This window comes from Onychomys torridus, chromosome 19, assembly GCF_903995425.1.
Source record: "Onychomys torridus chromosome 19, mOncTor1.1, whole genome shotgun sequence".
NCBI classification, from domain to species: Eukaryota; Metazoa; Chordata; class Mammalia; order Rodentia; family Cricetidae; genus Onychomys; species Onychomys torridus.
The window spans coordinates 48,456,172-48,480,148 of NC_050461.1; the positions used below are offsets into that span (position 1 = coordinate 48,456,172).

The following is a 23,977-nucleotide window of genomic DNA, read 5'->3' on the forward strand; positions in this document are numbered from 1 at the left end:
TTTGTGTTTTCTGCTTGGTGTTTGTGGGTCAAGATGTGAGCTCTGAGCTTGCTGTTCCAACCGCCATGCCATGCCTGCTCCCTGCTGCCTGTTGCCTGCTGCCATCGAGGACCCTAATCCTCTGGAACTTCCAGCCAAGACAAACTCTTTCGCCTCTAGGTTGCCTTGGTCATGGTGCTTTTTTATCACAGCCACAGGAATGTAACTTACACAAAGGCAAGAGGTAAGATACCCTTTTTCAAAATACATCCTAATCTTCGAGAAATAAAACCAAACACAACTTAAGCCGATCCGATCCGTAAGCCAAGTTACCTTATCGCTCAAGTCCCTCCACTCATCTATGGCATCCTTCAGTATCTTCTCCTGGTCCTGGGCCACAGCACGGAGACGTGTCCAGCGCTGCCAGGCAGTGGTCATCGACCTGCTTAGGGTCGCTCTGCTTGCATCATTTCCGGTTTTCTCTAGGTGTGATGCCTTTTCCTCCAGGGCCACAATTTTCTCATGGAAAGAGTCAACTATAGACACTAAAGCCTAGTGCAGGGTTGGGGGGGAGGTGAGTAGAGGGGGTTAGAGAAAGATTGATTTTGTTTTTAAAGTTCTACGGACTTGGGTCCAAGCCCAAAGACACTTTTGCAAAAGGAAATATCTCTATATACATGTAGGTTTCTCAGGCACATGTCTATAATTCTAGTGGTGGGGAGGTGGGGCAAGAGAGTCAGGGGTTCAAGGTCATCCTCAGCTACATGTTGAGTTCAAGAGCAGCGTGGGCTACCTGGAAGCCTGCCTCAAAATCCCAGAAGTAAAATGAACAATTATGAGTACATTTTCCTGCCTCTAAATAACTCTAAAGTTTTACTTATCGGAGTTGGGTTTGGATTTATTTTGAAAGGTGAATATTATTTATTTACAAAAGACAAGTTATTTTCTACTTGCGATGATCACTTTTCATTATTTCTGGCAATCAACAAGAATGAAGGAAATTTTTACTTTGGTATTTTAGAATGCTATCTATCGTCTTCCTTATGTTGCTCCGCCAGTGAGGGACACGCAGGTATTTATTTCTCAATTTTGTTTTAGTTAGTTCAAGTTATCAAGAGACGGTATTTACTGACGTTTTAAAGGGTTTAGTTCATTTTTATTCTGAGTGCTGGCAGGATATAGGCAGGAGTTAAAGATGGCTTTTGAAGAGTCAGTTCTCTCTTTATACCTTGTTTTCTGCTGCTGCCCTGATTCCGGGAGCTCCCAGCTGCCATCTCCCTTGCTGTAGAGCTGCTAGCTAGGATCACGAACCTGCGCCTGCACATCTTGCGTTTTATGTCGGATCAGGGGGCCCAGCTCAGGTTGTCAGGTGTCAGGCAAGCACTTTTACCCACCAAGCCACTTTCCCTCACCCTTCACTGTCTTTTTTTTTTTTTTTTTTTTTCTGAGACAGGGTTTCTCTGTGTAGCTTTGCGCCTTTCCTGGATCTCGCTCGGTAGACCAGGCTGGCCTCGAACTCACAGAGATCCGTCTGCCTCTGCCTCCCAAGTGCTTGGATTAATGGTGTTCGCCACCACCGCCCGGCTTCACTGTCGTTTTTTAAGAAGCAGATTGCTTTGAATTTCTCTGTTGATCCTTAGCTACGCACTTCTTACGAGCATCCCCCCCCCCCCCACTAGGAAATGTATTTATTTGTGTCTATATCATACGGAAGGAAGCCAGATGGAAATAAAGAGTTAATGATATGATTCTGGAAACATCACAAAGACTTGTTGCAATTAACATTAAAAAGACATTAAAATAACAATGATAAGACTAACCTTGTGTTTTGACAACTTTTCTTCAGCTTCCTGGCTGGAAGAAGACTTCAACAATGAAAACTCAGACAGCTTCTTCTCTGCATCATTCATCAACTCGATGACCTCTTCCCTTGCTTTCTGGTACTCCTGCCATTGAACTGTACATCTTGAAAGAATCCAAGAGAAATAAATAAGCTATACAAACCCAGCTATCTCCCACACAGAGCTCTGGTGTCCACATGTCTAACGATAAGAGAGAAAAACAAATTTACAGGCTAATGTACATTACTATATACACTATATCAGCACACTATTGTTTTCTGTGTGGCGATATCTTTTTTCATGAACCTACTCTCAATACCTCTGCAGGAGGTCCTGCTGGGCATGGGAGTCCTGGAAGACCCTCTGACTCCTCTTTTCCAGGGAAGCCATCTTCTGGGCTAGCTCTTCCCTTCCAGCTGGCTTGATGAGAGGGTCCAGCTTGGTCACAAGACTTTGGAGCTCCTCCATGTTGCTGTGGAACTGACCCTCTGTTTTGAAAAATTCTGTGTGACTTTTGAGATTTTCCTCCGCACTCTCAACATCTAGGCCGTTGCTTGCCAGCTGTAACATTTCTTGGGCATCCTCAAGCCAGTCATTAGCTGTTTGGAGCACTTGATAATACCTTTGACAGTGACTGTATGATTCTGTCAAGGTTGCCTGAAAGACAGTCATCATGATATAATCAACTTCCATTTGCAGTAGGTTTGTAAGAAGTCATTTTATTTTTCTATCTCTTTCTAGGTCCCAGCTCTAGAAACACCACGAGAAGTTAATGCATAAGTTGGGAGAATTGTTTCCATGATGAATGCATCCGAATCCTGGATTCTTCCCTTTGCTAATCTTGCTTTAATTCTACCAGTGATAAATACATCGCAGATAGGAGAGAAATGAACTATAAATTTATGATAGCATCTCGACTGGTTCTGAAACCATGTTTTTTTTTTTCCCCCACCTCAAAGCAAAATACAAAGCTTAGCAGCTGGATAATTTGTGAAGTCGTTATGCCTCCGTGGGTTAAAAGAACAATAACATTCAACATCCAAACTAGCCTTTGCCAGCTTCTGGAGATGAATGGCTTTCCCTTGAGTCTTGAGACAGAGACTAAAATAGAAGAAGTAGAACTCCACAAGGCTTGCTGCTTCAAACCCAGAAGGAATGGAAATACTCTAACCAGCCGTCAGTGAATGGCTAAGGGGTGCCACCCTGAAAGCAAAGACAGCTGTACAGTTGTCAGGACCGGCTGCAAACAAGGAGCAGACTGGAACGGAGAGCAAAAGGGGAGCATGTGGGTTACAAACGCTCCCCGTAACATCTGGATGGAGGCAACCAAGACACAGAGGCAAAGCAGAGGCAACCTGCCAGATTTTAGGTTGTGTTCAAGAATCGCCAACGTGAAACACATAATCAATGTGATAGATCAGTGGTTCTCAATCTGTGGGTGGTGACCCCACTGGGGGTTGCAAATCCAATACCCTGCATAGCAGATGTTTACGTTACAATTCATAACAGTAGCAAAATTACAGTTATGAAGTAGCAAGGAAATAATTATATGGTTAGGGGTCACCACAACCTGAGGAACTGCATTAAAGGGCTGCAGCATTAGGAAGGTTGAGAACCACTGTGGTAGATGATTTTCAAACAGAAGGGGTCGGTCAGTCCTTACCCTGCACTCAGGGTCTGTCCCTGTATCCACAGCTGTAGGAAAATAGTTGTTAAAGTTTAATGATGGCTTTGAGTTAGCGTGGAGAGCAAGTATGTGAAGCACATTTTGAAAAGCCAGCCTTTTATGAGTTTATTACAATCTTACATAAGCACTGTAAGTCTTGCTATTTAAAGTATTTGAATTAATCTATATTTGAAGTAAAGGTAAATGATGGGAAGATTCTGCATGCCTGATGCCCAAAGAAGCCAGAAGATGCAACAGATCACCTTGCACTGGAGTTACTGGTGTTTATGCGCCAGCTCAAGGTTCCTAAATCCAGCTCCTGCATAAGAACATCAAATAGTCTTCACCACTGAACCATCTCTCCAGGCCAAGATTATTATTATCTTTTGTGACAGGTTTTCCTATAGCTATAGTAGGTGTTTAATTTATGATCCTCTTCCTGCCTCTCTCTACTTCTCAAGTTCTGGGTATATGGCCATCTACCACCAGGCTTCATTTAAGTAGTGCTGGGAATTAATCTCAGAGCCAAGTGCATGATAGGCAAGCAACTGAACTTTACCAACAGAGCTACATTCCTAGGTCCTCAGCCAGGGGATTAAAGGAAACAAGTCTATAGTAGCCACTGTATCTTTTCTCTTATACTGAACAAGGAGAGTGTCAGGGCCTTGAGCAAACACCAGTAGGAAGGCAATCTGGGGGGTCTCCACACACGCCCATCGCTGTTTGTTGTTCCCAGGTCTCAGGAGCAGCAGACAGCGCACTCTTGTTCCTGCTGGACTACATTTCACACCAGGGGAGGGAAGCACTCCTACCTGAAGAAGGGGAGCAGAAAACAGGGCAATGGATGGGACCGCCTACAAAAGAACATGCCTTGGCACCCAGTTAGTCTGTGACATTCATGTGGCTTCACTCTCTTTGGAGCCTCTCCATCCAATGTGGTTTTGAAAATGCCAGATTTCATGTAGTATAAAAAAGGTACTAAGTATCCACTGGTCATACACTCTATTAATATATTCACAATGCTTCTGTGTGGGAATTATTCACAGGGGCTCTGCTGATTTAGGATGTTCCAAGCACTTGTGTAAATATGTGCATGTACCCTACCCTACGCACTGTGCCATACTTGAAGTCATCTCCATATCCCTTCTGACACCTAATACAATGTTGTTATACTTTATCATTAAGGGAGTCATGTGAAAGGGTAAAGGTCTGTACATGTGTCAGTCAAAAAAAATGCCAATCACATTAATCTGGAGGTTCCTCAAAAAATTGCAAACGGATCCACTGTATAAGCCATACCACTCATAGGTGTTTTCCTGAGGGGCTCTAGACCAACATGTCACAGAGATGCTTAAACATGTATGTTTACTGGAGCACTGTTTACCCTGCTTTAGTTATGGGATTGCCTCAGGGTCCACCAACGGGAATGGGTAAAGAAAACATGGTCTGCACAAACAACCGAATTTTATTCAGTCATCAACAAGGAGAGGGTGTCTTTTGGAGGAGAATGATTGCAACTGGAGAGTCTTATATTATGCGTATGGAGCCTAGATAATTTTCTTTTTGGTACAAACACACATGCACATGCATGTATATGACATGAGAAGGAAGACATACCAGAGAAAAGGCAGGAGACAAATGGGGCAGGGTGTCATGCATGAAAGTGTCCTTATGAAACCCAGGACTGTGTACAGTGTATGTATGTCAGTCAAAACAAGTAAGTCAGTTGCAAAAAAAAAAAAAAGAAAGAAAGAAAATTTTCTCTGAGGTTGGTTGAATCTGTTGCTAGCTACATTATCAAAATCATTTATTATCTCTTCCAAAGGTGAGTGGGAAAGAAAAAAAAAACAGCATGCTTTACCAACCTAAGTAAAATGAATCCAATATGGGACACATGACAATGACCACACATAAACAATAAAAATGGTCTTTGAAACAGTGTTCGGTATTTTGGGATTTTTTTTTTTTGTTTTGTTTTTTGTTTTTTTGTTGTTGTTGTTTTTTGGTTTTATTTTATTTTTAAGATGATGTCTCCTAATAGCCCAGGATAGCCTCAAAGTGGTTTGTAGCTTAGAATGACCTTGAACTCCTAATCTTCCTGTCTCCACATCACAAGAGCTGGGGTTATATGTACGACCCACCACACTTGGATAAAATAAAGCACTGGAGCTTTAAACAGAGAACGGACCCTAACCAGATTTTTCACATGTGTACAGATAGGCAGCCCCGAAAAAGAAAGGTGGAGCGCCCCCTACAGACCTGCCGGGTGCGCAGGGCTTCCTGCACATCTCCATCCAGCTCCTTGAGCTCCGCCAGTGTGTGCTCGAGGTCTGCAGAAATCAGATCCTTGGCTTTGGTGAACTTCTCCTGCTCCTTGTGACTCAAGGCACTCATGATCCTCAGGCTGGAGAGGACTTCCTCCTGGTGGATCTGGATCTTTCGGATCTCCTCCTGGATGTCCTGGAGGCTGAGGTCAAGGCACACTGGCCCACTGAGCTCCGCCTTCACCCTCCGAAGCCAGTCCAGGGAACGGCTCATTTCCGTCTGGAAATCTATGCTCTGTACCATTCTGCTCTCACACTCTGTCACCATCTCTCCGATGCCAGACGTCAACTGTTTCAGTTCCTCCTGCCAGGACTGGACCTGACTCTTGGCTTTCTCATAAGCCAAGGGATCGAGGTGTGGAGTAAGATCTTCCAGGTGGACAGCCACTCTTTTGAGCAGAATCCCCGAGTCCTGCAGACTTCCTGCCAGCGAGTGGTAGGCTTTGAGCTTCTCCTCCGCAGGCAGCGTTTCCTCCTTCACTTTGGCCTGCTCTGTTTTCACGGCTTCCAGTTGACTCTCTAGCTGTCGGCACATCCTCACATGCTCTTTGTAAGCGCTGGTGGTGTCTTCTAACAAACTCACCCTTTGCTCGGCTTGTCGCTTCAGCCTGTGATACAGGGTGGCCAGCTGTAGCATCTTCTCTGGCTGCCAAGGCTGACCTGTGCTGCGAAAACTTTCTTTTTTCTGGTTCAGTTCGTTCACGGCTTCCCCAAGGCCCACTACCTCACCCAGAAGGGCTCTGCAGCTCTCTTGAAGAGACAGGCTCTCCTCAATGATCAGGTCGGAAGGCATTTTTCTCATCTTCAGGAACTGGTCTTCCAGTTCACCCAGAGACTGGGTTGTTAACTCGATCAAAGAAGCATATTCCTTTCGGGCCAGAATTGCTTCCTGGATTTTATAGAACTTATCCTTGGCCAAGGCAACAATGACATTGAATTGTTGGGGCAGAGCACTGAGTTTTTCACTGAGGTAGGAATGGTCAACTTCATTTAACGATGGGAGCATGGCTTGCCCATTCCTCTGCAGTGTGAGCAGAAGGTTTTCATACTCGGGAGATTGTTCTAGAATGTTCTGGTATTTGTCCAATTGTGCATGGAGCTCAACCCCCTCATTCATGAGATTGATTTCGGGAAATGTGATGATGTCTGCTTGTTTAAGCCAATGGCAGGCTTTATCAAAATCTTCCTTAAAATGCTTTCTAGAAACTAGGCTCTTTTCTAGCTCCTGCAACCGGTGACTACATTTTTGCAAAACGGTGTCATAGACACTCTGCAACTCTTGAAGCTTTCCCAGCACTTCCGGTCTTTCTTGTTCTATTATTCCTTTCATTAATTCACGACCCTGTGCCCAAAGTCCAGTGACCTCATTTTGGTAAGTCTTAAGACTGGCCTGGGCAGTCTTACATGTTTTGACCTGCTTGCTCACATCATCTGGAAGTAGGCAGATATATTCCCGGAACATGATCTTTCGCTCATGTTGTTGGATTTGGCTGGTGGCCTGAAAGACTGCCATGAGAAACTGGGTTTTCTCAGACAAAGCCTTGTTTAAGTACTTTCTTCGCTGGCCCACTAAGTCACTGAGACAATTCACATGCTTCTGAGCATCAGAGAGTGCCTTCTGGATCACCTTCCGTTCATTGAGGCCAAGGTCAGCCATCACACGATCTGCATCCTTTATCAGTGACTTTAGGATCATCTGTTTGGCCTCCAGCTCACTGCAGATGGCTAGGTGGTCCATGAGGAGGTTCTGAGCCATGTCGGGAGGTGGACTCTGCTTCAAGGCCTCTACAATGTTGGGTTGTTGCTCCTCTGCCCATTCCATCAGCTCCTGGAACCTGGATTGTACCACATTCAATTCCTCCAAGTTGGTGACCGACACCTGGATTTTCCTTTTGACAAGGTCCTCGAGCTGAAACCAGCGTCGCTCAAAGTGACTGGTCTGCTCTCTCACCAACTCTCTGTCATCTAGACTCAGGTGCTCTGTCAGTTTCTGCTTGCGGTCTTTCAGGTCTTCAATGGCATACTTCTTCTCCTGCAATGCCAAGGCTAACTTCTTCAAAGCCTCCAGGTGGACAGCTGTACTTTCTGCATTGGATCTACACATACACAAACAACACAGGAGCAAGTCAGTTCCTTACCCTCTTAAATAGAATTTCAACATTTTCATTGAGTGGACATTCATAGTTTAGATTCACCATGACTACTTCAGTTTATGGCTGACTGATGCAGCTATTGGCATCAGGAATTCAAGTCTCATTTAGCCCTTGAATCAGATCAAGATTTCTACGTGCTTCTCAACTCTGTACTAGACAATGCTACCTTGCAACCACATTTCCATGTGCCTTTAGTTTTCCCTGGATCTTATAATCTTCCTAATAACGTGATATATGTGGTGTCACATACAGAGAAACACAGATCTACTGACTCATGAAAACAATCAATAATAGCATTATAGTCATTCTTGTTGGATCAAGGTACTAGAAATAGTAGAACGCTAGATGGCACGTTCTAGAAGGTATACCCAATGGCTCAGGAGCTGGCTACATGTACTTGGTTAATTTTATATGTCTCTGTATTTAGATATGAGAAAAATTTTAAATAATTATGTGATTTAAATCTGCTACCTGGCCAGGTTATCCCATTCTGTAGTAAACGTTTCCAGAAAGTCTTCAACAATATCCATGTGGTCGTGGTAATCTCGGCTTCTCTGAAGGTCCTGCTCTCTCTGGGCACACAGCTTGTCAGACTGAAGGCAGAGGTCTTGCCACTGGTCATTCAGGTGGCTTATGTCCTTGTGTTCAGGGGACTCCTGGCTCTTTGTTAATGTGTCAACCTTTTCCACGATGGCACTCACGGAGGCCTGTTTATCCTGCAGCTGCTTAGCAAAATCCTGAGGGTGGTAATGCAAAACAGACCAAAACACAGATTTAATACCTTTAAATATAGTGTAAAAAAAAATCAGAAAATGTAAAAATCACCATTATCTCTGCTGAACATGAATTTCCAACTCTGGAAGAATAGGGTAACTTTGATACTTCCTTGCTTTGTGCTAAATTGAGAAGTAAAAGCAAAATCTTAAAGTGTGTTTCCTTGAAGTTAAGTCTTAGTTTTCTCAAAATATATTGTATGAAAAAAAAAAACAAAAAACGTTTAAGCCAGATGGTGGTGCTATATACCTTGAATCCTGGCACCTGGAAGGCAGAGGCAGGCAGATCTCTGTGAGTTCCAGGACAGTCAGGGCTACACAGAAAAACCCTGTCTCAAAACATACAAACAAACAAAATCAACAAAAACAACAACAACTACAACAAAACCCACCACTTTTAAATTATAAATATAAAGAGTTTATGCTTTTTATGGGAAAAATAAATTTATCTCAGGATCCCTCTATTCTTTTTATTTTGTAGTTACAAATAGTATTCAGCAGAAAATATAAATAACTCATCATCAAAGAAAATAGTCTTAAGGTTTAAAATATGACCCTCTTTCCAATTAAGTTAATATTCTGATAATAATTCTCAAGTATACACATTACTTAGATATAAATTATATTTCTGCTGCATTTAAATTAATTGCACATTAAGGCTGCATTAACAAACGAGCTTACATCCCTACAACTGTATCTATATGGCAATAAAAATCGGAACAGTGAGGCCCTGTGTTTGTTGAACAGCAGTCTCCTAGTTCTGTGGACCAAAGGTCAGCTGTCCCGCTTGCAAACAGTGAATGTTTCATACGAAAATGTCCCTGTAGAACCTTGAGAATATACATGAAATATTATTTATTTACTTACTGAGACAGGGTCTTGCTACATTGCCTGGGCTAGTCTTGACCTCCCGGACTCAAGCCATTGTCTTCCCCTAACCCTGAAGTGTGGAGGGCTACAAGTGTGTGTCACTGTGCTCAACCTACGGCTGTTGGCTGCTCACACTCTCAGTCCTTCAGCAGCTGTCCTGTGGTTTAAGGACTCCAACACCCCGGCATATTGAAATGGATGTATGGAATACACTGCATTTCTTGCTCTGTTCCCGGCCTCCGTTATGCCCCTCGGGGAGACATTAGTTCCCACCTTTACTTGAGAGACCATGTTCTGAGCAATATTGAGCTCCAGCTCCGAGTGCCTTCTCTTCATGTTCTGCAGCTGGTGGTCAGCATCCTGCAGGTAAATCCAGAGCTCGGCCTTCAGATGCTTGATCTCTTCCCAGCCCTGAGTTAGGTTCTGTGCTTGGACTAGCCTTTGTTCAATCTGGAGAAAACACAGTTAGATGCTGTCAGTTTCCCACAGACACATCTCTGTTCAGTGACTCGGAGGGGTGGGTTGTCAGTGGGTTCACGGGCGGAGCCCAACATTGTGCTCAGAATCAGCTGGATTTGGAAAGCACTTCTTTATTTGTGTTGACAAAAGCAGACTTCCTTTATGCTTAAGAGTTTCTAAAGAATTAGAACATCTATGAGTCCTCCCATGTGATTGTAACCAGTGCTGTGAAGATCCAAAAAATTTTAACAGTGGATGAGATCAAAAGCTGTCCCAAGAGCTTTTCCCATCAGGCTGAGCAGTAGACACATTATTTGACTGGTCAATTGGGGTTAGAGTAAACAAGAAAGGTTTATATCTCTAATACATGTGTCTTTTCATCTCATAAAACTCTGAGGGTCTGATGTTTTTTGTTTGTTTTGTTTTTTGAAACAGGGAATCATACAGCCTAGGGTGGCCTGGAAGTCCTGACAATCCTCCTGTTTCAACCTCCAACCCTCCCCCAACCCCCCAGCAGCTGTGGGATCACAGATCCACCACACTGCCCCGTTAATGTTTGAGATTGTCTTTGGATCTGCTTTGCTGATTTTCAGAAGTATATAATTTGTTTTATTATGTCTATTAAAGATACTTAGATTGTATCACTTTTTGGAAGGATTTAAGCCCTAGCCCCTGGCGGGCCTGATGCACAGAAGCCAGGACACAGGGTTCTCTGGGCTGAGTATTACTTAAAGAAGAAAAGAACAACAGAAAAGGTATAAGAGATTACGGAAACAGCCAGAGTCTGCTAATTAGAGTGGAGAAAGCTACAAACAGCAGTGATTGAATCAATTGAACAATTCAGCCATGATCCCACTACATTAGTGTCCACTTTCATTTCCGTGGTGGCTAAAATTCATCTATTAATTCACTATTATGATCTAAGGGGATTATAGCAAGAATATCCCCAAAAGTATGTTCTTTAAACCTCACAGCCTTTGAAGAAGATTTGAAGAAGAGAGAACATAACCAAACAGACAATTTGCTGTGATCATGATTTTTTTTTTTTTTTTACCAGCTGCTCAGTTTGCTGAATGTCTTTTGCGGTGTTTTTCACTGAGGAGTTTGACAAGTCGCACATGGAGCAAAGGAGATCCAAATAGGTCCTTGCCTGCTCTTGCAAAGCTCTGAAGTGTTTGACCTGAAAGAAAAAAAAAAATGTAATGGTCAGAGTCAGTTAGCCGGGTGCAATGTTTAGGCAGCACAGTGTGTGGTTGGTGGCATTTTATGGATATTTCAAAAATCATCTTGTTTTGTCAGTGTTTTTGCCACTGTCCTGAAATATATTGGTGACTCATGGGAGAGAATTCCAAACACACTGGCGGATCTGTTTGTCCACCATCTGGTTTGCATTATAATTAAAGCTGTCTGCATGGTCTGGGGAAGGGGGAAAACCCAGGGCTTGTCTGCAGTCTTTCCAGATTTTCTCACAGCATTTACATTTCTTTTTATATCCGGAAAAGAAGTCACAGCCTACTCTTCTCTGCTCATTCACATGCTTGTGTAGAGCGTGGAGTGGAGACCACAGCCAGGGTAAGCTGGGTAGCTTCATTGGAGTGATGTGTTCTGTGTATAGTGTGGAGATGAGACCACAGCTAGGGTGAGCTGGGAAGCTTCACTGGAGTGATGTGGCTGGGGTTTCTTTCTCTGCAAGAAGTTCATCACCTGCTCTTCTCTTTATTAAATCCCAAGAGTAGCTTATGTGAATAGATTTTTTAAAATTTCTTTATAGTAACACAGAAACATGTGTCTCTATGATGCTTATCATTGAGGAATAGTACGTTTTAGATACTGGGCATAAAGCAGTCCACACAACACAACCCTTGTGGTGATAATATTGTGTATCAAATAAAGCTTGCCTGAAGATCAGAGAGCAGAACAAGCCACTAGAGTCAACACAGAGGCCAAATAGTGGTGACACACACCTTTAATCCTAGCACTTGGGAGGTGGAGATCTGTCAGGATCTCTGAGAGGTCAAAGCCATCCTGGACTACGTGAGACTGACTCAGTCTAGGACAGAAACAGAGTCAGGCAGTGGTGGCACACACTTTTAATCCCAGTACTTGGGAAGCACACAAGCCTCTACTGACTGGGTGGAGAAAGGAATATAAGGGGTGAGGAGATAGGAACTAAAAGCCTTTTCAGCTGAGGAGGGTTTTTCAGGCTGAGGAATTGGTGAGGTAAGAGATGGTGGCTTTGGCTTACTCAGCTTCTCTGATCTTTCAGCATCTACCTCAATATCTGGCTATGTTTTTGTTTTTGTTTTTGTTTTATTATTAAAAGACCATTTAATATTCAAGTTACAAACCCTGGCCATCACGGAACTGACGTTCTGAAGTGTTTGACTCCTGAACTTCTTCTAAGGGCAGACAAGGTAACATGTCAGCAAATATTCAGCGTCATTGTGCTAAACACCATGTAGAAAAGTAAAAGTGATGAGTGGATTGTGCGGAGGAAGCCTGCTGCCCCACAGGCAGCTTATCTCCAAGACTGCTTGGGGGATTAGATTTGAACATATTCAGGAAGTGAGCCAACAAACAGGGTAAGGACAATCCACACAAATGGACACTGGGTACAAAGTCTGGAGCAGAGGGAACAGAGCAGAGGTCAAGGGAGTGGACAGAGACCAAGGCACAGAGGCTCTCACAGGGGATTAATTACATCTGTAGTAAAAAGCCGAAGACGGATGGCTCAAGAAAGCTCACGGTCTAAAGAAAATGTGCAATGTGTCCACAGTGGAGTTTTATTCTGCTCCAAGGAAAAAGGAAAGTATGTTCTGTGAAGGTGAATAGATGGAACTGGAAGCTACCATGTTAGATGAAATAAGCCAAACATCCCAGTGTACTGGTTCCTGCCTCTACAACATCAACAGTCTCCAATCTCAGAAACATTGATATCTTGGGCAAATAGCTCTTTGAGGGGAGGTCTGTCCTGTACACTGTGGGATGTTCGGTAGCATCCTTAGACTGTACCTGCTTAGAATCCACATAATCTCAACTACTGTTAACCACAGTGTCTGACTATGTGCTTAATCATGACTAAATGACCCTGAGGTTGGGGATAATATGTCACCCAAGTCTCGACCACTGCTCCAGTCTCATCAGATTTTAAAAAGTAAACTCTGCTACCTCAACTCTTCCTTTGTTAGACAAATTATGATGACAGCCTACTCAGAGGCTGTGGAATAAAATTTGGAATTTATGCTGAAGGATAATGGAATGGTATTGGAAGTATCATGACCAGGCCTTGGCCCAAGTGCTACTCTTAACATGGAGTGAACAGTCTCCAGAGGACACACACAGCAATGGAGAGCACAGAGGACTTGTCGGCTTCTCATATGGATATAATAAATACAGATCTATTTCCCACCATGTGAGAAGCAGTGCCTTGGGTATTCAACATGCAAAGTGACTGGTGTTTCACTTCTAGCTAGTCTTACTCATCAGTAACCAGTGTGAACAGCATCACCCCACATCCAGTGACCAAGGCCATGACCCATGGCCCAGACAGATGAATGTTTAGAAATGGGAAGAGAATAAACTGTCAAGATTTGAGTTTTAAAAATACATGTAGTTGAAAGGATAATGATTTATTCTGTGATTAATAAAGTTATCTTAGTTCTAACCAGTAGAAACAGTTGCAAAGGATTATTGCTAGCATTAACTTCTACGTCAAATCTGACATACTTTTTCTCATCTACTCAATTCCTATTCCATGCCTTATAAAAACATGTAACTCTGAATGGGATCAAATCACTGTATCAGTCTCTTGTGGTCACATAGTGTGTAACTGGTATGTGTTTATGGAGTGCTTACTACGGGAGAGGTACCAGAGAGTCAAACACAACTTGGGTCCACAGTGCAGATGCTGGTCAAAGCCTGACTCCGAATCTGCCTCTGTGTGGAGTGCTCCAGCCATATGTCTGTAGTAGTCAGCTGTAAGAGGCCTGTACAGTTTGGCATGGAGACAGTATCCAGCAAGGAAAACATTAACTAGTTGGAACAAAACAAAGAAGAACAGAAAGAAAATTTGACAAAACAAAATTCCTTCTTCTTCAGTGTCTCAGATCCAGATGGCCCACAGCCTCTAATTCTCTTCTGTGGCTACTTTCAAGTGGGTGGCAGGCATAGGGAAAGGCTGTGGGAGGGCAGTGGGGCACAGAGCTACATACTCAGGAACCTGAGCAAGATCAGTGTGTGCCTTCTGGTTGGAGTAGTGCATCCTGCTCTGTTCTGGCAGAAAGCCATTGTGAGAAACACTTTTTGCATGGGAACAAAGGAAAAAAAATTGAGCCTTGTTTTGGAATGTTTCAAATAGAATACATCAATAATCAAGGCCCACACAGAAAGGAGTGACTCAAGGAAGCTCACAGTGGGAAGAAAATGTGGTCAATGGATATGATGGAGATTTAATATTCTGCCTTACAGCAGAATGACGGAACTGAGCGCCACCGCGTCAAGCAAAACAAGACAGATCAAGAGGGACAAGCATCATGGATTTTCTTATACGTGGAATTTAGAGAATGGAATGGACTTGAGAGTAAATGTGGGCTATTAGGGACACGGATAGAGGCAGGGGAAGGGTAAGAGAAGGCAGAAAAGCTGTGCTCAGAGGATGTGCAAGAATGCTGTAACACAACTCACTGTTTCCTATAATTTAATACACAATGCAAATTACAAAATTGAAAAACCAGAATCTAAGCAGCCTTTAATTATTTTTTTTTCTTAGCTTAGAAAAAGGCACATTTCTCCCCCCAATACAGTGCTTTCCAAAGTATGATGTGTGCACTGATGTGGACTTAAATAATGTAAATCACTTAAGCCAGTTTTCACACTGGGAATGGAATAAATGGGCATGTTCTCTATGAGGATTACACGAACAAGGGTGCTCTATTGATTGCCGAGGTAAGAAAATTGAAATTTTTTTTACTTGATACCATGAATTTATCTGGCAGTAATAACATTTGCAACTAAATTCCTCTCTGATATTTTCCCACAAGATTTGCACTGCATGTTAATCTGCTAAGCACAGAGGTTTTAAAGTATTTCTTCCTATCCTAATGAAGTTTCTGTAGCATGATTATAAGCTTGCAGACATCATATTAATATGCAATAGATTCCTTTCATGGGAACATTCCCTTTATCATGCATTCAGCAACCACTTCCTAAGCACCTCGTCTGTGGAGAGAGGGAAATGACAGTGGGGAAGTCACTATCGCTTTTCTGTTTACAACTCACTTTCCTTTGTGAGATGACATTTGATTTCGAAATAGTTCGGAAGCATGTGTACAGCTGGCTCTCTGGCCTGAGATTCTGTACCCACAGCCTCAGTCCACTGACAGCACTGAAGAAAATCAAAGTTGTGTCTGTCAGGAATATGCACAGACATATTTCCTCATCATACTTGCCTACACAACTTCACGGCAGCTATCTCCGCAGGGTTACATTGCATGAAGTACTCAAAATACTCTATAGAGGATAGAAAGAATCTGGGTGGACATGGGTAAGTTCATTGCTGATATCACACACAGCATTTTCAACAAAGGATTGAACACCTGTGTATTGTGGTATCCACAGGGTCGCCAGAACCATTTCCTCACACACGTTGAGTAACCATTGGACTTACAAGCATCATTTCACATAGGAGAGAACTCAGGCTCAGAGAAATGAAGTGATGGAGTCAATAGCCACCTACTGATAAGGCTTTAAGAGTTGAGCTTTGGTGAAAGAACCATACTCTTTCTATTCCACAGGTCCACACGCCTGTGTAAGAACACTGACTGTTAGGTCAGACTTCATTCATAACTTTGCTCCTCCTAGAAGCCAGCACAGTTTTGAATGAATGAGTGACTCATAAGAATAATAAACTCAGACTCCACTACCTGCTTAACAGCTTCTGCCCTGCTGAGAGGTGGCTGTGGGCTGGGCTTCAGGTCTGGCTGGACTGCAGAGATCCATGCCTGGCACTGCTGCAGGGTGTCCTGCCGGCTGACATGCTTCTGAAGTTCATATTCCAAACTGCGATATACCTGAGACAGAATGGTGCCAAGATATTAGAGTTGATGTCTGTCTCTACACGCATCACTCTAACTGAATAAACATGAAATCCTTAGTACTCCCTAGCGCCATGTCCATATCTATCATGGCTGAATGTGTTCTAAAAGGACATAAATATATAGTGGGCTGCATTAGCCAGGGCCCACTTTATAATCCATTGATCTATCCATACATAACAATGCCATATATAACAGGCCCAAAAATGAAAAAAGGAATCTTCATCTTTTCCTTTTTTTTTTTTTTTTTTTTTTGGAGCTGAGGATCGAACCTAGGGCCTTGCGCTTGCTAGAAATAAATAATAGCACATGGAGGAGCTTGAATACACATTCTACCATGGAACTACAGTCCAGGGACTTGGTGCTTGGGAGCACTTGCCTTCCCCAGAGGCCCCAGGTTTGGTTCCCTGCACCACACAACTGCTCACAGCCATTGGTCACGCCAGTCCCAAGGGACTAAGAGCCTTTTCAGCTCTGCAGGTACTGTGCACATTTGTAGTACAACACACACTCGGGCAAAACACTCCTACACATAAAATAAATACATCTAAAAAATTTTAAAAGAACCACAATTGGGATTCGTTCATCTATTTTTTTCTGATATGACTCTTCAAATAATTCATTTCCAATCATTTCATCAACTTGGCGACCTTAGTCAATAAAATGAGCTTGAGGCTGGCCAATATAACTTCATACGTCCTCGTTTCATAAGAAAAAAAAATGTTACCGAGGTAATTTTTCAGGTCTAAGGAATCAACTATAGCATCTATAATTTGTTTGTTTCTCTCATTATAAACACAGATCAGTCTCTCCCCACAGTGTGTCCCATTAGTTCTTCCTGGCAAGCCTAACATAGTCCTTTAAACTCTGATGGAAACATTTGACACCATTTAAAAATATTACAATAGCTGGGTGTGGTGGCACAAACTTCTAATTCCAGCACTCTGGAAGGAAACATAGGCAGTTCTCTGAAAATTGGAGGCTAGCCTTGTCTAAATAGTGACTTCTATGCCATCCAGGGTGATATAGCAAGACCCTGTCTCAAAAACAACAAACAAACAAGAAAACCCACCACCACCATCAGCAACAAAACAACAAAAAAATCAAAGTAACAAAACCCAAAGCCTACAACAATAGGAATCAACTTGCTTCCAATACTAGTTTCTATTAGAAGAACAATTCTTATTTACTGTAGATTTATTTCTATGACATTGAGAATATAGTTTTGTAGAAATACATCCATTAAAGTATAATTCAAAACTGATACAGACTTATTCCATGTTTTCAATGTTTGTACAAGTGCCCCAAAATACTGAGTTAGAGTAGAAAATCAGGCCTCACAGTGTTAAAAATTAATGATGAGAAGAAAAATGCATTTGTTTTAGTGCTACAGAATACATAGCAAACTATGGAGGAATTTTGATGTTGTGTAAAAAAAATAAAATTAAAACTGCCAATTATTCTTTCATTTGCTTTGAGACAGGGTCTCACTTTGCAGCCTAGGCTGGCCTTGAACTCCTGGCAACCATCCTGTCAAAGCCTTCCAAGTGCAGGCTTTATAGGTATGAGCCATCACAACCAATTTACCTAATGGCTTCTATCTTTCGTTTTGTTTTTTGAGACAGGGTATCATGTCACCCCAGACTGACTTGGAACTTGCAATGTAGTGTAGTATGGGTGACTATGACCTTCAGTGGCCTCTATTTCCGTAGTGTTAAAATTACAGACACGTGGCTCCATTCTTTTTTTTTTTGGTTTTTCGAGACAGGGTTTCTCTGTGACACTTTGAGCCTTTCCTGGAACTCATTTGGTAGTTCAGGCTGGCCTCAAACTCACAGAGATCCGCCTGCCTCTGCCTCCTGAGTGCTGGGATTAAAGGCGTGCCACCATTCTTGATTTATATATGCTGAGGCTCAGACCCTGGGCTGCACGCTAGACAGACACTCTACCAAGAAAGCCACATCCAGAGCCTACTATGTCATCGTAATTAATTCTTTGTTAGAAGGATTGGATGGAAGTGAATGTCTGAATTTCCAAGCTTTCTCACATGGAGCAGATGATGCCTGGCATGTTTGTTTTGGCATGAATTCCATCTTCTTACTTTCTGTCTGCTGAAACACCAAAGCTACTTCAAAGATTTCAGCATCAACCCTATTCTTGACATCCTAACCTTCCTCTTCTGTCCATCCCTGCATGGAACACTCTGGAGCACTCACCCTCTGGGCTGTGCTGCAGATGGAAGAGTAGCTGTCCTTCGTGCCCTGCAGGTGAGCTTGTACGCTCTGTTTCTGCTTTGCTTGCAGGTGGTCTGGACACTGGCCAATCAAAGTGTCGCCTTTGGTTTTAAGGTCGTCCAGGCGGTCTTCAAAACCTGCTATTTCTTCCATCATCGCCTGCAAAAAAAAAAAAAAAAAAAAGAAGCAGAGAGCCTGCAGGATTCCATTTTCAGCTTGAAACAACCTCTTTATTAAGCATCAAGTTTAAGATCTAATTCTATGTGTCTAACAAACCTTTGAAAAGAGTTTGTGATTTATCTTGGTGATGCATTAGGTAAAAAAGCAAATGAGTATTTCAGGAAGCCACCAATGGGAAGAGTGAATGAGTTGTGGATTAGTCACGTGACAGTGAATTGGCTTTAAGACTAGAGTGTGTTCACAGATGGTCTCAGAGAGGCATTGTTAAGATAATTCAGCCAGGGTAAAAGATGTCCATCTGTGTGTCAAATCTATGCTATAAACTAGACATGGCTTTTACCTCAGATGATATTATTACTATTTAATTTACTTACTGTTCTACTTTCTGTAATAATATAATATTTATACCCAATAACATTTATATGAATAAAATAACTATCATGCTTGCAGTTCATTGCCCACTGCAGTCTGGAAATCATAAATGGGCTCTAGTAGTATGGGTTGTCATTGCCATGTGAATAAGGGACTGAAGCACAGGAAGGTCATATCAATGTAACCTGGCAGTAAACAGTCAAGCCTCCCAGTTTGAATAAGCCCTTCTGGACTTCAGCTCCCACCACTTTTCTCACATGCATTATCCAGGGAGCACGCTCACAGATTGTTCAGGGAACAAGAAGCAAGCTTGTCAAATGAGGCTTGAATCATTATAGGTCACACAATGCTCATGACAAGTGAGGCATTCCAACACAAGGATGCCTGGGTGGATACGGCTCTAAATAATGGAATCACAGTCTGGCTCTCAGCAATGTTGTGTTTTCCTTTTGTTCAGGCGGGGTGGGGGGGGGGGGGGGGGGGGGGGTGAGTGGATAGTAAACTCAACTGGAAACCATTTTTATCTTCAGCTTAGAACAGACATATTATATCCTAGGCTGGAGAGGGAGAGAGAGAGGGGAGAAGAAGAGGGAGAGGAGGAGGATGGAAGAAGAAGGGAGGGGGAGGGAGGGGACTGGAGGGGAAAGGAGAGGGAGAGGGAAAAAGAGGGGAGGGAGAGGAGGATGGAGAGGGAGAAGGGGAGGGGGAGGGGAGGAGGAGGAGAGGGGGAGGGAGAAAGAGAGGGAGAGGGAGGAGAGTGAGAAAGAGGAGGAGGAGAGAGTCCATCAGGGATGGACTATCCACTAGGTTAGTACACAGACTGGTTAGTCTTTTGTCAACATGACACAAGCTAGGGTCATCTAAGAACAAGGAACAGCAATTGAAAAAAATGTCTCTATGAAACTGGTCTCTAGGCAAGTCTGTAAAGGCTGTTTTTGATTAATGACTGATGTGGGCCTCATACACTGTGGGTGAAATCACTCTTGGGCAGGTGGTCCTGAGTTGTATAAAAAAGCAATTGAGCAAGCCAGAGAGAGCAAGCCAATGTTCTGCATTCCTCCATGCCTGTTGCTTCTGTTCCTGCATTGAACCCCTGCCCTGACTCACCTTCCTGATGGACCATAAGCTGTAAGGTGACATAAACCCTTCCCTTCCCAGATTGCTTTGGTTTCCCATGGTAGTTACTACAGCAATAGGGCACACAATTAGATAGTATATTCTTATAGCCTAACAATGTCAGCACAAGAGTTGCTCATCTCCCATCTATGTACTGAGCATAGCCAACCCTACTTAGCTTCCAGGATCAATGAGCCCTGGCATGTTCATAGAAGTCTGGTCATAGATTATTAGTTGGTTTTCTACTCCTATTTGTGAGGTGAAAGTTTTTCTCTGACAAAGAGGCTTATGGCTTTCCTGGCACACCACAGGGTATTGATGTATATCATAGATAAAATTATTTCTCATTAAGATCATGGCAGGTCATTCAGTAAAATGCCGTCTGTCACCAGTACATGTAATTACTAAGAACACAGACCTGCCAAGATAAGAAAGTCTGCTCTCAGTGTTGCTCTTGGTGGGTCACAAAATGCTTTCATGGATGCCATTCCCTAGCGTTTCCAGCACAGATAGGAGGTGAGACAAGGTGAGGACAAACTGCCCCCAGAGAGGCTCAGGTCCCAGCTAGGCAGGGTATGTGGCTAGCCTAGAATGCAGACTGACTCCCAGTCCTGTGTTCCATGGTTGGCATGTGTTCATGTGTTTCTAAAGCAGAAGGAATCTCTTCCTGTGCTAAATGATCCATGCAGACTAAATCCCAAGACAAAAAAAAAAAAAAAAAAGAAAATCTATGAGCTCAACAAGGTCCAACATGTTTGGAAGCCGAGTGCTGAGATTTGAGTCATCTTTCTTTTTTTTTTTTTTTCCCTCCCAAGTATCAAGTCCAATGGCTCCAAATTGTCAGCTGCATTTGAGACTCACACCAGGCTCTTGAAACACGGTCACAGTTCAGAGCTGCACTTGAAGACACACTCACATGCATGTACACACACAGGCAGACACATACGCAGTGGCAGGGCAGTCAAAGGCTCCCTGTGGTGAGATTAGCTGTACCTTGTGATGGGCGAGCTGCTGGGTAATGGTCTCTAGGCTGCTGGCCTCCAAAAGGTCAGGTGCCACCAGCCGGCTGGACATCTGCAGCAGCCACTTCTCTACCTCTTGGAGTTCACTGTTGTAGTCTTCGTGGTCTTTGACTTTGGCCTCCAGACTGGAGACACGCTCCTGCAAAACCAGGTATGTGTTATCTTTAAAATTGCCCAGGGGAACTTGTAAGCTAGGCAGCCCAAATTGTGTCAGAAGACTACCAGGATGGGGCTAGGGTGCCGTTCAGGGGTAGAGTGTATGGTTAGTACATTCAAAGCCATTGGTTCCATCCCCAGCATCTAATAGGAAATTATTTATGTAGCAAATCATCAGGAATGGAAAGAATCAGCCATCATGTGGTTAATGTGCCTCTGACCCATGCTGGTCCTCAGAAGTCTGTAGCAGAGAGGAGGGAGGCAGGCTTCGTCACATCCTGGGCAGTCAGCACTCACGGTGCCCCCTCTCTCCCCTCACCTTTCCTGTGCTGCAGAGGTCCTGGAAGTCACTTTGAAGCTTCTGGATCTTGTCCTTTAACGTCTGGTCCTGCACCAGTTCCAGGAGTGCCTCACCCTTCTCTCGCACCGAGTTCACGGACGGCTCGTGGGACAGCACCGTTTGTTGCAGTGACTTGAGTCATGGGGACGAAAAGGGAAAAGCAGCCATCTCATTTGGGTGAACAAGGAGGAAATACACGGGTGCCTGTGGCAGCCACGACAGCACCTACCTCAGAGAAGGATCTGGCAAGTACTGATTGAGTCAATTACGTACAACGAGTTAAAAAGAGAATACTTTACCGTAGCTTGTACTCTTTTAAAATATTATACACAGGGCATAGGGAAAGTACATGTAACGGCCTCGCACAATGGAGGGAAAATTTAACAATTGTCATTTAGTGAAACTGAACACAGCTTACATTTCTGCCTCCCACTTCATTGCTTTCTATAGACACAAAGGTCAACAGGAAAGACTGTCCCTCAGTCTGGAGGTCACCATGACGGTTGTAGCTTGCGTTAGAGCTGGCCTTCGGTAGAGAATGTCCAGCAGCACGCTTGCTGAGACAGGCTCAAAGCGTTCTTAACTATCCTAGGACATGGATTTGAACTGGGGAAGGAGAGCAGGTGATTCTCATGAATGCATCTTCAGGGACAAGCTGCCAGGCCTGGAGGGGAGGCCAGGCACAACACAGCAGCTAGAAATGCCACCAGCTTCTGCAGAAGCAGCTTGGGGTCGATGTGCATACTGTCGTTCCTAAACCTGTTGCTAAATCCTTCAGGGCTATTTTCAAACCCAGATGGTCCACAACTCCATCAAGGTATTGCACCATGAATTTGAGACCCCCCCCCACATGTGTATATGTCTATATGTGTGTATGTATGTATGTATGTATATATATGTGTGTGTGTGTATGTGTGTATGTATATATATATATATATATATATATATATATGTATGTATGTATGTATATGTGTGTGTGTTTGTGTGTGTGTGTGTGTGTGTGTGTGTGTGTGTGTGTGTGTGTGTCTTTCTATTGTGATATCTATGCCAGATTTTCTTTAGTTAAGACCAGGTGGGCAGAAATGTGTAAGGCACAATGTATCACATGTAAGTGGAAGCAAGCTTTGGTGATTATTTTGAAAGTCTGAGCAGGTGAAATCCATAACATTCTCCGTTTATATCTCCTCTCTTTCTCTAGAATGTATTACTGCTCCTCCAGAAACTAAATTGTCTGGTGTTTACCTATAATCGGTCAGTTAGAAGTCATTGTCTTTAAACTGGGCTATCTCATTTCCAATTTGCTGAGTCAGATTCCAGCACTGGGGAACCAAAAAAAAAGAACAGAAATGACTACATGGGATAGATGTGGTGTCAGTGACAAAGGTCACATTTGGGAATCATGCAGTCAAGTTGTAGGAAAAAAACTTGCAAAAAAATTTCTCAATAGATTTTTAAGCTTATGTGGTTGATTCCATTCACAGCTACCTTCAGCTACATGAGGCCCTCAGGCTGGGAGTTGAACACCTTTGAGAAGATCCATATATCTGTATCACAAAGGTGTGTTGATTGGTTTTTATTAACTCTTGAATATTAGTCCCTAAAAGGAAAAATCATGCCAAATTTGTATATTTAGCCAACTATAGCTGCGTAAATCAGCAGCAAAGAGGATATATAGGGGTACACTTCAGCACCTCTGCAGGTGAACACTTTAGGAGTAGACTCTCTCCCATTCAGTCCCTGCCTGGTTTCCACATGCATGTGTTAGTAGGTAGCAAGGGACTACCTTGTATTTGGATAGCTGCGCCTTTTTTTCATACAGTTCCATTTTGGGTTCTTCGGGCATGTGCAGGATCCCCTGGTATTCTGCCATCCATCGGGTGAGTACTTTGCATTTATCTGAGAACTCTTTGGCTAAGTGAAGGCCCTTCTCCAGGCTCATGTGCTCCTTCCTCACAGTGCCAGTCAGGTCCTTCAGCTGCTCCATGTGGCCATGGATCTCCTTCCTCAGGGCCTCAGCCTCACTCTCCTCCAGGAATTTCATAGCCCTCTCCCCTTTCTCCCGAGCCGATTTCAGCAAACTATGGCCCTTCTCCATGTCTTTCAATAAAACCTGAGAAAGAATGTGGGTTACTACTGCCATGAAATGACCAAAAGCCACCTGAGGAGGAAAAGGGTTTATTTCACTCACACTTCTGTACAGCAGTTCATCACTAAAAGTAGTGAGGGCCAGAACCAGGAGGCGGCACCAGATGCTCAGCCTGCTCTCCTATAGAGCCCAGGACTACCACCCAGGGGTGGCATTACTCACAATAGGCTGGGCTCTCCCCCATGGATCACTAGCTGAGAAAATGCACTATAGGCTTTCCTGCAGCTCATTTTTTCCATTGAGGCTCCTTCCTC

At 43.3% G+C, this 23,977-nt stretch overlaps 1 protein-coding gene across 11 annotated transcripts in view; it reads right to left on the reverse strand.

Moving 5' to 3' along the window:
* The window catches only part of Syne1 (spectrin repeat containing nuclear envelope protein 1), a 482,748-nt gene that overhangs the window by 194,260 nt on the left and 264,511 nt on the right, over positions 1-23,977 (reverse strand). For all 11 annotated transcript variants that reach the window (XM_036168948.1, XM_036168940.1, XM_036168942.1 and 8 more), the window contains 12 exons: positions 23,361-23,687; positions 21,557-21,709; positions 21,053-21,220; positions 18,374-18,550; positions 15,987-16,133; positions 11,120-11,245; positions 9,880-10,056; positions 8,435-8,700; positions 5,746-7,906; positions 2,140-2,477; positions 1,800-1,944; positions 313-531 (listed from right to left, as the gene is read on the reverse strand). In XM_036168948.1, the coding sequence (XP_036024841.1) occupies positions 313-531; positions 1,800-1,944; positions 2,140-2,477; positions 5,746-7,906; positions 8,435-8,700; positions 9,880-10,056; positions 11,120-11,245; positions 15,987-16,133; positions 18,374-18,550; positions 21,053-21,220; positions 21,557-21,709; positions 23,361-23,687 (4,404 nt within the window). The remainder of the gene's footprint in view (positions 1-312; positions 532-1,799; positions 1,945-2,139; positions 2,478-5,745; positions 7,907-8,434; positions 8,701-9,879; positions 10,057-11,119; positions 11,246-15,986; positions 16,134-18,373; positions 18,551-21,052; positions 21,221-21,556; positions 21,710-23,360; positions 23,688-23,977) is intronic.